This window comes from Brachycentrus maculatus, unplaced genomic scaffold, assembly GCF_059751285.1.
Source record: "Brachycentrus maculatus isolate JH-2025_06_01 unplaced genomic scaffold, ASM5975128v1 h1tg000539l, whole genome shotgun sequence".
In the NCBI taxonomy this organism is placed as follows: Eukaryota; Metazoa; Arthropoda; class Insecta; order Trichoptera; family Brachycentridae; genus Brachycentrus; species Brachycentrus maculatus.
The window spans coordinates 150,737-166,150 of NW_028281285.1; the positions used below are offsets into that span (position 1 = coordinate 150,737).

At 33.3% G+C, this 15,414-nt stretch overlaps 1 protein-coding gene across 1 annotated transcript; it reads right to left on the bottom strand.

Annotated features, from left to right (window-relative positions):
• Positions 1-1,315: 1,315 nt before the first annotated feature.
• On the bottom strand, positions 1,316-12,108 carry scu (hydroxysteroid 17-beta dehydrogenase 10). Its single transcript, XM_088273060.1, has 5 exons — positions 11,834-12,108; positions 10,555-10,719; positions 8,578-8,742; positions 5,163-5,400; positions 1,316-1,614 (listed from the first exon to the last, which is right to left on the bottom strand). Exons 1-5 carry the CDS (start codon positions 11,840-11,842, stop codon positions 1,424-1,426), a joined length of 768 nt encoding a protein of 255 aa, XP_088129186.1. The 5' UTR covers positions 11,843-12,108; the 3' UTR covers positions 1,316-1,423.
• Between the last annotated feature and the right edge of the window lie 3,306 nt (positions 12,109-15,414).

Sequence of the window (15,414 nt, forward strand, 5' to 3'; positions counted from 1 at the left end):
TATTGAAGGTAATATACATGATATTAGATGTCAATAGAAAACTTAAAGTATTTATGTAAAATAAATATAATAATCCAAAAGATTTCAGAGTATTCAAAAAAATAATGGGTGGCCCTAATTCATTGAGTAGATACTGTATATTCTGTAAATGAAATATCGCATGATAAAAGCTGGTGATAATTTATCAATTTTAATCATTTTTATGCACATTTTAACACGTTCTGTGCATCGAACACTGCTCCTGTGCATACAAATATTGCAATCATGTGTTTGTCGTGTTGAATAAGGACAAGGATTTAGAGTCTGTTTTATGCGTTTTGAAAACACTTACATATTATTATGTTTTAGTAGAAAGTAGAAACTGATTTTGAAGAATGTAATGGAATTTCAAAAATTCAGAAATTTAAGTTTATCTGTATTTTATACGCAGTGAATGTGTTAGAGAATTTTTTCATATGATAAAATGAAAATATTTTGCTAAATTAACTGTCACCATTAAAAAATCAACATTGCATCCGTAATGGGTAATTAATACTTTTTCGTTTATCTGACGGTATTCGTTCTATTTTCTTAATTTACATTTCTTTCCAGCTTAAGTATTTGATGACAAATTATCAAATAAAATGGGAGCTAGAAATACGCAAACAGATTAAGGCATCTATCGGCCTGATAAGCTTAATGTGATCAAACCCTAAAATTGAATGGGAAAAACTTTTTTTAAAGAGCCGTAATTTAACTTGGTTTTTAAATTTGATCACCTATCACTGGGTGTGAATGTGGCCTCGACATTAAACTCCTGACCAGATCCTATATGCCTGCCTAACCAATATCCCATTTCCAAAAGTTCATTTTCCTGTAAACTCTACATTCTCCTATAATCTCTCTCTCTCTCCATGTATAATATAATACATATGGTGGGAAAAATTTTGAGGGAGAATGATATGAATTTCAAATGTAATAAATTGTAATAAATTTTAATGCCACAAATCAACTTTCATAGGGTGTATATCCAAAAAATAAAGTGTATGTACTTTTCATATTCAATATTATGTTTCCAAAATACATCCTAGTTATTCTGTTGATTAAATGATAGTTATCCACAATTTGGCAATTTAAATCAGGTTCAGAATACAAATAATAAAAACAAGGAGAATAGCGTAATAATAATTGAGAAACAATTAAATAAATGCCTTAATTTCAATCTGAGCATTGGACTGTATGTGGAAATATAAATTTTCAACATATCAATTCAGTCACTGAAATATGTCACTCTGCACAAATGCTTTCAGCTAGGATAGGTATAAAAAGTCAGAAGTAAACGAGGTGTATTTAATCAGGAATTTAACAAGTATTATATATTGTTAACAATGTATTTTTTCAAGAAAAAGTATGTATGTACATGGGTAAGTAAACTCTGTCATTATTAAGGCTGCATTCTGATTGCGCCGTCAAGTCGAATGGTCTCTGCGTTCAGTAGCGGGTTCTCGATGATGCTGACGACTAACATTGCATACTCCTTGGGGTCTCCCAGCCTCTGGGGGAACGGAATAGTGCTGGCCAATGCGGCTCTTGCTTTGTCAGGGAGTTGCCTCAGAAGTGGTGTATCAAAAAGACCTAAAAATAATTATAAAAAAATATGTACAGTGTATAATGACTATATATGTATTTTATTTTAGGTACATAAGTATTTTTTTAAATATTTTATTAATTACATGTATTATGGCTCTTTAGGCATAGCCTGTGTTGAGCCGAAATACTTCCATGTAAATACATATATATATTTATATATATAATAAATATATCATGTTTGTAAATTTGAAAGTGGTATGCTATCTGCTATATGCTGTGAGTATGTATAAGAAATCGACACTCAAAATCGAATATTTTTGTTTTCTATATGGAAGCAAATTTACAGAGAATCAAAGAGCGTGAAACTTCTAAAAATTGGTTTGCAACTTAGATAATATGATATTGCATGAATATAATAATATTTGATAGAGTTAAATAATTTTGTTTCCTAACAATTAGGGTGAATATGTGGGATGCTTCAAATACTATTTTTATTTAAAATGTATTTAAACATTAGAGAAAAAAAATTATAATACAAATTTGTTTTCAAATGCCAAATTAACAAATTTATTTGAATTATCGTAAATTTTGTATGAAGAATCATTAGAACGACAACCGTCACGTGTCACAACAAAAGTGCATCTTATTGGAACATCCTTGAATGTTTCATTAAAATAGATTTTTTAATTTAAAAAAAAAATACAACGATTTCAGTAAATTTTACAATTTGCGCAAAAAAGTGCGGTCAGTAAAGTATTTAAGTGATCTACTTCCATATTTATTATAAACCCTTGAGAGTATGCGTACAAGTGCAGTGCCAAAATGATAAGAACTTATATTCTAATGCATGTACACTTATCTCATTCTATTATTAACCTGTCCGGAGGTACATATGGCCATACATGGTCATCCAAACAAAACTTTCCTTAAAAGATTATGGGCGTACATGAACCCCGCCCTTATAACTAGAGCCCATTTATATTAATTTCGATAATGGAAATTGTACTGTCATCTGTTGTTGTATTTAAACACTAAGACCACACTTCGGATTATTTTTCTGTTTTACCTAAGACATTTTATTTCTATTTTACAAAAAAAGTTTATATTATGTCATCGTAATAAAGCTCTGTCGATGAAAATGTATGAAATAAGACATAGATAATTTTGATATAAATCATGAAGAAAATATGCCTATAGTAATGACTATGATATAAAATAATAAAAAAGTACAAAATAATAGAAAAAAATCTCACTCCCCTCATACAGTTTTGGTCACAGAAACTCACTTCCATACAGGTTAAATAAACATGTATAAATAATGACCAAAAGCACAGGCGAGAAATTGAATGAGTTCAGTATATTCTTTGACATTTGAAAAATACACAAATTGTATAAAATTATCTACAAATATACATTAAAAGAAGGTCTTTGAGCCATTGCAAGATCCAAGTATGTAATTCACTGTTTATCTTAAATCCACACTCTTCCCATAATTATGAAATACTTATTTAAAAAAGAAAATTTAAGAAAAATTATTGCTGTATAAGTAATATTTATAGACATATCCTCCATCTACCAAGATGACTGACTATGAATACTAAAGGATTTGTTGACATTATGTCACGAGCACATTTGATTTATTTTTATTTAGTTTTTAATTCATTTCAAGTACTTGGGATACTTGACTTACCCTTTTTTAAATGTTACATGAGTAAATATTATCAAGAATATGTAATGGCTGTAATTTTCAATTGATTCCAGTTCATTTCACTAGTTTGAACTAGACATTGATAGTCAGTAAATGTTTAAATTATTACGGCACTCCTGGCAAAACTTTAGCGGACATATTGCTTTATAGCAGTGGTCTCCAAACTTAATACGGATGTGAGCTACTTTCAGAAATTGAACTTGTCTGGTGAGCTGCCTATACAATTTCTCTCTTTATAGTTTTTTATCATAGGCCCTTATCCTACCATAAATAATATGTTTATACAAGCTTGTATCACGTCAAGTTATGATGTTACAGTCAAATTATTGTTTGTATGGACCCCATAGGTATCTAGTATGTTTATATTAGTTTGAATAAATTAAAACATCAGATTAACAATCAAATATAAAATGGGTACTTTTAATTGTATGAAAAAGTGTATGACGCAGTTCGCATCAATCGTAATACATCGCTGACCGCTTCAGTATTTTACATAGTCTGTATGCACAAATTGTTATGCCAAAAAAACGTATTACAGCGGCAACCTTTTAAGCATTTCGTAGGAATTTAGCATTTTTTATTTATTTTCAGGAGTTCAATCATAAAATTTGTTTGGCAAATTTGATATCCTATGCGAGCCACTGAAAAAGCCTCAGTGAGCTACCTGGTTTATAGCAATATATCTGCTAAAGTAAATTTATTCTGTACAAGAAGTTTAATAAACAAATTATTTATTTTCATAAAAATTACACAAAGCACTTGTTCGTGACCTTCAATATTCTCATTAAAATTAATCTGATAAATATATTACATAAATGATAAAAATAATAATAATAACATATACATAGTGAGATTATTTGTGATGAACATATTACAGTTTTGTAGATAAGTTAAAATTATCTGAAGCAACACTGATAAGCAAAATTACATAATACAATGTAAAATACGTACAATGGTATATTTCTGTCTGAAATTGAATCCAGAAAATAGAATACATATAAGATGTGTATAATTTTGCTGTCTACTTCCATATTTGTCATCCAAATGGAGGTCTAGGGTTCGATACCAAGGAGTCAAAATAAATATGATTTTTCAGGACAACATTTTTAAAATTTAAAAATATAAAACAATGTATTAAAAATAAATATTAAGACACTTAATGAACTTTTTACTGTGCAACAAATCTTTTTAGGTAAAACCTGAAGGTTTTTTCTCCATTCAAAAATATTTAGTATATTTAAAAAATAATTAAACAATACATTTTCTTCAAAATGCAATACCTTTCTGCCCTGTAGCGGGTAAATATCAAGTTAAAAATATGCCTCTTTTGCTGGGATATAGTACATTTTCAGGACATTCCGAAAACATGCACACAACTAAAAATTGAAAATTTTTGATTTATGACGTTCTTGAAAGGAGTGAGCGATGTGTTTCCAAAAACATGAGTATTGACAGTCACAACTCGTATTACACGCGACTCTCGTGAAATACGAGTTATGACTGTGAAATAACCCCACTATATTAAGAATTCTAATATGTTGTCGCAAATCAGGAAACGATCAGCAAATTGTTCATGGGAAGCATCTCGAATGTGCACCATACCCGAACAAACATATTGGAAGTATCAAAATATCACAAATCCCTCGATTTCCTAGTAAAGGACTGTTTAAGTGCGAATGACGAATTTCCGAGCCATTACAACATGAAGGAAAGGTGATCAGCCTTCCGCTTCAGGTACCAGTCCAGGGTGCTATTGAATAAATATTAGAGTGAAAACATCACTTATATTTATTTGACCCCCCTGGGAATCGAACCCGTTACCTTCAGCACGGTTGCCTAACACACTAACCATTAAACCACGGATGTGGTAAGGTGCTATTGTTACCTGGTGCTATTGTTACGACCCTGATTCCGTGTGTGGAGAAATCTCTCGCAATTGGCAAAGTCATTCCGACGACTCCGGCTTTGGATGCAGAATACGCTGCTTGTCCAATCTGACCGTCGTAAGCAGCCACACTGGCGGTGTTGATGATCACACCACGCTGCCCGTCAACATTAGGAGCGTTCTCTCCTATCAAACCAGCTGCAAGACGTATGACGTTGAAAGTGCCAATGATGTTCACCTTGAATTAAACAGAAATAAATGTAATTCATGTACTGCTGTACAGAAACCAAGGTGCAGTAAGTATTTGGATAAGAAATACAAAGGGCGTATATACAGAAAAATGTAATGAGATTTATTAATTCTTTCACTCCGTGTAAAAAGATGTCATACAGATAAACTTAAAATTGCAAATTTTTTGAAGCCCATAACTTTGTTCAAAATCAAATTGTACTTTCTGTTTAGTCATATACAGTGAAACCTCTATCTATCGTTCCTCGAATAATCGTTTTCCCGGATGTGTCGTTTGTTTCTTCTATCCCGAATTAATTTCATACTAAACTAAACCGCATCGATCGTTTCTCTATCACCATTTACCGCATTTATCATTCAAATTAAGCTGCATATTTGATACATTTTGTCTGTTTTTTTACATCCTTTTCAATTTTCTTACATTCAACGGAAATTCAATTTCAACATATGAGATAGAAACTATCGAAAGCTTGTGTAACCGATAGCAGGAGAGGTCGGTATTGATGAAAAGGAGCCACTGCCTTTACCTGCATTCTTAGAAGCATGCACACTCTTTGAAAGAAAACTTTCTACAACGCACATTCAATAACCGATGCTGACAAAAATACTATTTGCTAAGCCGAAAATATACTATTGACTTACGAAAATAAAACTGTTAAAATAAATTTAAAAATTAAAAAAAAATTAATTTTGATCAATAAACTTTAGTATTTTTTTAAAATTCTATTCAGGTTTGTATTTTTTTTTAATAATACATTTGCATCTGAAACCTGTATTCTTCTTAGAATTTTAGCCTACAAATGGTTATGCAGATTGGGAGGACGGTATCTTTACTCGGCCGTATGTACTTGCGTATTGACCTCTTAATCCCGCATTCATAGTTTATTTTAATAGGTCCCTTTAAAAACGATAGATAGAGGTTCCACTGTACATATAAGTGTATTCCTTTGTGTTTTCAAAACATATAAGACCGGCTGAAATCCTTACTCTTTATTCAACACAACTCCCGTATCCAACGCGTGGCTGCAATATGTGTATGTATGGACATAATATGTTCTCATCAATTGATTCGACAGGCAGTTCATAGTAATAACAAAAAAAATTAAATAAAAATACTTGGTAAATAATAATGAATAAACCATCACGTCACTTTCCACAGAGGAACGCAGAGAGAATAGAGCGCCACACCAATCTATCTTTGCAAACAATCTTTATTCTACCGCCAATTATATTAACTCCTGACTTGACCACGCCCAAGTCTTTTATTTACTTGATTATGCTAAGTTTTCCTCGTCGTCCTCTGCTTCTATCACTAATCAATTACGAATTTGACAATACGGTTGAGATCAAGGCTGGTATTTCATTTGTCACCAATGTACAATTTACGTATTTTAAATTTTTATATTTTTGCAAAACACTTTCATTTAATGCTCAATTTATTCACTTCAAATGTTGCTACAGTTATGAAATTTTGATATAACCTTAGTAAACGACCCACCTGTCCGGCACTGAATTGTATTAATATATAGTGCCACAAAAAATATGTGATTTAAAAATTCCATTTTCTGTGAGACAAACATTGTATACATATTCACATATATTACAAACACCATAATTTGTATTTTGTTAATAGAGATATGTCAGTATTGGGTACTTCACATATTATTTATAACCAATATTAAGTATAACATCCAAGTATAAACATTTTAAGTTGTTTACATTGTACATATAATTGGATAACTTATAATTTCAGAAAGGTGGTGTGAAGTGAGTAGGGTAAAGTAGAGTGATTTCACATTTTGGTTTACAATAATAAAACAAGAGAGATTAAATACTTAACCCTTTGTAACCCATTGTCACTGCAACAGTGACAAATAAAAAGTTCTAACAACTTCGATGAGTTCTATTGTACTATTGCAAATATAACTCATAAGGAAATTGCTGAAATTATGGCGTAGACTCTTTTTTGATGGATGGAGATATGTTCAACTCACTCATACATTATATAAAACTAACTATCCACCACGCTGCTTCACCACTGGGGCAGGCAGAGAGAAAAGAGTGACATACCCCACCGTCTTCTGCAAACTATCTTCGCCTATTTCACATTAATGCATCTCCTTATAATACCCGCCAATTATTCAGATTCCTGACCAGACCACGCCAAAGTATTTGCAATACTTGATCATGCCATGTTTTCCTCAGTCTTTGTATGCTTCTATTCTTCTTTTCTATTCCCCGACGTTAACAGTAACTTGTGGGAATGTGTCCCTATTTTGGGCAATCTGAAACAGCTCCTCAACGCTCCATACTCCTTTTTCTTCTTCTTTCTGTGCCTTCTTCAATTTTGATGCTGAAGCTCGGAATTGTTTGCTATACATAGTATATCAGTGCACCATTTACTGTGTTTCCAGCATTCACTATCCTTTCAATGTCTTTATCAATCTTTCCATACTAAGAAAACATTCTTCCCAAATATGGAAAAATGTTTTACTTAATATTGACCAGAATATGAAATAAGACAATTTTTTAGATAAATTTACATTAAGTGTTAAGATATTGTTCGCGGGAAATGTACAAAGCGTATTTTACATACTGTTGGTAGTGAGCGGGAGACGCCTTAATGATTATTTTTAATTCCAATTACCTTACACATTGTTTCCTGGAAACGCTCAAAAGCGTCATTTACATACTGCTGGTCGAGAGCGGGAGACGCTTATAAGCTTTTTATTTGCTTGCTTTTGGTAGAGCGCGAGAGATGCCAAAAAACATTGTATAGATCGGAATTGGGTTTGCGGTTACTTGTAATTAGTAAACTGAGGGTCGGGCGGCAGACTGACAGTATAGTTAGGGTCGGGGTTGATGAAAAATCAACAATGTGTTAAAACACACTATCTGCGAGAAGGGTAATTTTACTGTTTCCCTCGACTGGTGGTGTTAGGCGGGAAGGGTAATTTCACCTTTTCACTCGACTCATAGTAAATTGCGTGTAAGTAATTTTACGCATGACTTTTACGGCATCTTTTGATCTCATATCGATGTTTTATCGATGTCAGTATGGTTAAATGTTATAACTTCTTTTCAGAGATCTTTATCTCTATTACAAGCATGAATCCGCACGCAGATAGTGTGTTTGATTATAAAATATGTAAGTAGATATATTTACTTTTATAACCCTGGTGAATTCTTCTAGCGGATAAGGTTGCTTCTTTTTAAAATTGTAAGTTCTGGCTGCCCCACCAATGCCGGCGCAATTGACAGCCACATCTAATTTTCCGAACTTCTCCTTTGTAAGCGCTATAGCATTCTGTACATCCAATTCAGAGGAAACCTTGAACATATTAATAACATACGTTAATTACTTTATGTATTAATTTTAAATCAAACACAGATTTTGGAGTCTACTAAGTTGTATTTTATTAACAAAAAACACATTAAAAATTATATTGTGACAATTGTTTCGCCTTGTTAGGGCATTATCAAACGAATGTATATATCCAATATAATTTTTTATGTGTTTTTTGTTAATAAAATACAACTTAGTAGACTCACAAAATCTGTGTTTGATTTAAAATTAATACATAAATTAAAATGGAGTTCTACAAATTAAACGCCAAGTAAATAAATATGTTAATTAAGATAATTTTCCGAGATATTAGCCACTTTATAAATAGTGCCTAGAGATGTGAGTAATGGATTACTGTTACTTTTTTGGGATCTTCTTGGGATGATATATCGCTCACTCCTTTTAAGAACGTCATAAATCAAAAAACATGATTTTTCAGGAGAACGTTTTAAAAATTTTAAAATATAATACAATGTATTCAAAATAAATATCAAGCCACTTACTGAACTTTTTACTGTGCAACAGATATTTTTAAGTAAAACCTGAAGGTTTTTTCTCCATTTGAAAAATATTTAGATAATTTAAAAAAAATAATTCAACAATACCTTTTCTTCAAAATGCAAAAGCAACGCTTTCTGCCCTATAGCAGGTAAATATTAAGTTAAAAATATGACTCTTTTGCTGGGATATAGAACATTTTCTGGGCATTCCGAACACATGCAAAACTGAAAATTAACAATTTTTGATTTATGACGTTTTTGAAAGGAGTGAGCGATATGTTAGTTATTCTCGGTTTATATTTCTTTATAGCTTAAATTTTTTATTTAAATCAAGAGCTAGAGGTACGCAACCAGATTTATCCACTTATTGGGCATTTCTCAACTGCCAGATGTCTTCTTCTTTTTCGAACCATTATATGCACCCAATGGTGCATAGGGCACTGCATCGTATTGATGCAGTGTTATTTTGTTTAAATAAATATTAAAGTGTAAAATCAGCAATATTTATTTTCATCTCCTCTGGGAATCGAACCCGGCACCAGCACAGTAGCTAAACAACTATTACACCACGAAGGCGGATGTAGACCTCCTCAAATTTCTTTCAGACTTCTCTAGTTTGGGCTTTTTCAATCCAATTACTACCCGCGATGGGAACAATCTCATCAGCCCATCTTTTCTGAAGGCAGCCTATTCCTTTTTTCATGTCCCATGGTCTCCACTGCAGAAGGAATGCACAGATGGGCATCCAGAGTACTGCGGTGGAGATCCTAGATTACATTTTCTCGAATTGTTCGGAAGGATGTTCTCACGCCTTATGTAATGGCCCAGCCATTCGCACATTTTGCAGTCCTACCTAGAAAGTCGAGGGACTCGTCATTTGCTTGCAATGTGTTGTCCGGCTTTGGTGCGAGATGCGTTCCCATGGCCATAAATCGGTACAACATTTTATGATTCTCTACCCTAAAGCAAGAGGGTTTTTAAATAGCCTAATTTCGTATTTCATGAGAGCCGGGTGTAACATAACTTAACAGAGCTGTTTGGAAACACATGAGTATTGACTGCCGTATTATTTGTTTTTGTAATAAACATATATATATAAATAGTCGATACCGTGGTCTTAATTAATACTCGCTTTAGTCCATCCTGCCTCCTGACAAAAGGGGACTCAAGTGTCCTTGTTAATTTGGGTGTCAAACAAGTGCTATCACAAGTGTCGTCGCGCACGTAGCACGCGTCCTATTACACTTACTGGCAGACGCGGTTCTCAAGGAGGAATGATTATTGCACATATACTTACATCAACGGGAGCAAATAACGTGTTACTTCCGATTTCCTTGCTAAGTTCATGACCCTTGGAACTCGGCAAGTCGCAAATGACAACTTTACCACCTTCCTTAATCAATCTTTCCACCGTGGCCCTTCCTAAACCAGAAGCTCCTCCAGTCACCAGAGTAACTAAACCCTAAATTAACAACAATAAAAAATTATTACACTCGCATGTTGGAAATGATACTTGTTATGTTCCGGAAACAGTCTGCAGGTATGTATGAGGAGATGCTTTAACCTGTCCGGGAGTATGGCCGTACAGGTACGGCCTTACCAAATTTTCCTCATATGGAGTATGGCCGTACATGTACGGCCAATACAAAATATAATTTATGACATGATTTATATCAAAACCTTGTACGGCCTTACCAAATTTTCCTCATAAGGAGTATGGCCGTACATGTACAGCCAATACAAAATATAATTTATGACATGATTTATTTCAAATCTGTCTGCCTCCATAGTGTAATGGTCAGGTAATGTAATGTAATGGTAAAAAAACACAATTTTATACAATGTCATGTGAAAACATATGCACTAGAGACCATGTCTTTGAAACGAAAAAAGAAACGCAGAGAAGCTTGAATGCACAAAGCGAACCATGGAAAGATCCATTCTTAGTTTAAGCCTGAGAGATAAAATAGCAACAAAGGAGACAATGGTATGCGCATGTGAGGAGAATGGAACCATCCAGACTCCCCCACATCGCACTGCACGGCCAACCCCATGGTAGACGACTCCCGGGCAGACCACCAAAGAGATGGATCGATAGCTGGGAATCGACATAGCAGGGGCTAACACCAAGAAGAAGAAGAAGAAGGTAAAATAAGAAATCAGGAACAGAACTAGAATAGCAGTTATTCATGGATAACATAGCAAGACTCAATTGCTAATGGGAGGGACATATTGCAAGACAGGACCCCACAAGGTGGGCCCCTAAAATTTTGAGTTGGAGGAGACCTTGGGAGAATAAAATTATCGGAAGACCTCAAAAAAGATGGCCCGACTTCTAGTCCAGGAAAATGATGAAGCTCAAAAGGAAGAACATGTATGGTTGTGGGAAAACGCGTTTCACATAGCGAACTTGCTCCTGGAACTAATTAAGTACTTGTGGCGAGGCATTACTGTAATGACGGATCATAATAACGCTGTACAAAAGTCGCAAATAAGTATAGAATTTAAAATCAGCCATTAATTCGCGGTAAATCGCCTTGATAAATACAAAAATATACACAAATAATTACACTAACCTTAAACATAATGTATTCTCAGCTCAAAACTATCTTTAAAAGATTATTATAATTTCTGTATGAACCTTTCACCGGTCACAGACAGCAAAAGTAACTGAGTGAATACAATCTAGCAGAAAAATATAAATGGACTTTGATATCAAGTTGGCATTAAACTCGTTATCACAGAACTTGACAAATTATTCACAATAATTTATGGCATAATAACAATATTAAACTTATTCATAAGTAAACTTTGTTATCAAACGTCAAATTCAAGCGCATGGAGATAGACCATAAATTCCCATAGACAATATATTATGGAGCATTTTAGTGCGCATAACGAATAATGTCTAGTCTGCAATATCATTTTTTTATAGATGGCGGACGCAGCCGTATTTCGTTAGGTTTGACGAAATTTTATTTTGTGTTTTTTGTCCCGTGCATGAATTGTATGATGAATTTGCTCTGCTTTTGATCGATTTGGTCGATACGTGACTAGAATTTCATCTTATAATAATTTTATTTGACTGTCCAAACGAATTCCGAAAAAATACGTTTTAAACCACAGTTTTAATTTTTTTAACAATAATTCACTTCTTATTTATTTTATAATTGTAAATACTGTATCAATAATAATAAGAAAAATCTTATTTTATTCTGGCCTAACATTGATCATTCAAAGCCACCAGGCAAGATAGGAAGAATGAGAAATGACAAGTGACTCTTGAAAGACAGAACGAAGATGCGTTTGAAATAATTTCGTTATGTTGAACATTTATCACTAATCACAAGTTTAGTACTCACCTATTATATCAAAAAAGTTAAAAGAATAACAATTTGGGAGTCAACGGCCATATGACTTTAATTTATGTAATTTTTGCTTTTGGTTGATGTATTTTTTTATTCGATTTTATTTCAGTCTGAGACAAAAATCGGTTACTAAATTTTAAAGCCTAAAGTGCATAAAAGGTTTACTTATTTTTCTGTACAAAGGCTTCTTTATAAAGTCTGTATGCAAACCTTTTATCAAATTGTTTTTAATCCATCTTCATAACAATTATTTGCAATGTTCTTACGAGTTGCTTTGACGTTGGCACCTCCATGATAAACAAAATTCCAACCCTTTGAGATGTATTCTCTGAAAAATATGTTTTAACCCGTTTTATTGTTTTGTGATATTTGGATTACTAACTGTTGTCGTCGAATAATCTGAACATTCTGAACACACCAAATATCGAACGAGTGTCCTGAAACTCCGCCTCCGTAATGTATCGGCCACCTCCGTAGTGTAATGTTCAGCACGCTCAGCTACCGTTCTGGAGGTCCCAGGTTCGATTACCAGGGGGAAATCAAAAAAATATGTTATTTTTTCAGTATAATATTTATTCAATATTACCCTGGACTGGTTCCTGAAGCGGAGGGCTGATCACCTTTCCATCACGTATTAACGATTAAGATAACATAACGTTTATATGATGCAGTGCCCTATGCACCATTGGAGTGCGGGTAAGGTTTTGAAGAATAAGAAAAAGTCTTGGAACTGACACAGAGTGCTAGAATGCACAGAGACCAGCAGCTCCTAAAATCAGTACTTTGACCACATCCGATATCCAAGATATTGCCTTTTCCAAACCATAATCCAAGGTGGAAGGAATAGGAATAAGAAAAAATAATGCCATGGCTTCTAAATATCAGCTGGTCGGACTATATTTAATCATCTACTGCAACTTTTTTCAAATTAAATTACATTATCATTTACGATTACTTTAATCATTTACGATTATTTAACCGGAATTTTAGGCGTGAACTGAAAAAGGCTGAAGAAATTGCAATTTCCAGATGAGACATAATTCTGTGGGCGTATCGAATGCGCCAAAGTTGCGTAGCGGAAATATATAGAACTACTGTTATCGAATGAGCGCATGGACAATTTCATACTAGGCGCGAAAATTTAAAATATTGAAACTAATATGAATGACAAACAAAAAGGTTTTATTTGTATCAGAAGTGAAAATTGAAGATTTTTTACTTCATTTCAATCGAATAATAGTAAATCTTTTTATCAAAATATATTATTTCGATAAAAATAAAAATCTTTTAGTTTAATACCAAATTATAACTTTTATATTGTTCCCTCATTAACAGAATTTTAGTATATTTGACATATTACGTTGTAACTAATTACTAACTAATCAAAACGCGGTTTACCTGCATGAGTAGGTAGAGAGAATAGAACGCCATAACAATCTGTATTTGCAATCTTCGCATCTTCCATATTCATGTATCTTCTCATACCCGCTGATTATTCCGACTTCTAACCTGACCGCCCCAAAGTGTTGGACATACTTGATCACGTCAGTCTTCCTTTGCTTCTTTTACCAGCCAAATTTGCCTCGTAAATTACTGTTCTTTCTTCACATATTCGATTTATAGCGCAAATCTTTAAATCTCTCTTAATTTTATCAATAATGCTTATCTCTGCCTTGCATCCTTGTCTTATACTATCACTATTCGAACATCTGTTATTCATCGTTTTACTGTATTTTTGTCTTACAGATTGTATTTTGAAAGCATTCGATCTACTGTTGTACTACAATATATTAAAATATTATATAGTTAAAATAATATTATAATGATAAATCCTAAAAAAATGTCTAGCATTCATTATCGGCAGCCATTGACTAATCTCTCTTCTCAATCTCACTTCTACTTCAACACATGAAATCACCAAACATGTCATTCCTTTTACTAAAATAGTAAAAAACCTTGGTATTATTATGGATCAAAATTTATCCTAGGCTGAGCAAATCACCGAGGCCGGAAAAAGATTCTACCGGACTCTTTATGCCTTAAAAAGACTTCAGAACTTTCTCCCGACCACAGCGAAAATAAAATTGTCCTTATCTATTCTTCTTTCTTCTACATGCTATGCCAATGTTTGCTACATTGATGCTAACGTCGATCTTATGAATTGTCTGGATCATCTACAAAATCAAAGCATCCACTTCATTTTCAATTAAAAAAATATGACCATGTTTCACCTTCTCGCAAGGAACTAAAATGGCTTCTTTTCAACCAGCGCATAAATTTCCAATCTCTCACGCTACTTTATGATGTTCTTCACAACCCTGATGCACCTAAATATCTGGCTGAAAATTTTATATACCTCTTAGATCATGGTCTATCACTTCACTATCACTTCATTCTTCCCAAGAAAGAACACTTTCCGTTCCTCGGCATAACGCACCATTCTTCAGTAATTCCTTCTCTGCCCAAGCGGCCAGCTATGGAATGAATTACCTCTCCGCGTAAAAAGTGCACCTTCTCTAATAACTTTTAAGAAACGTCTGAGACATTACTATTTATCATTAGAATCCTAACTGTCCACCAAAACATATCCCTTAGTTTTTCCCTCTACCTCCTTCCTTAAACTCCCTTTTTCCTTTGCCCTCCTTATTATCGTCTTTTGTATTTTTTTAAATTTTTATATGTTAATTTGTAATTTATGTTTGTTTTATCTACCCTCTGATTGCAAACAGTTAAATGTATATAAGTATATATGGTATCAAACATTTTGATCAATTTCACTAGTCTGTTTT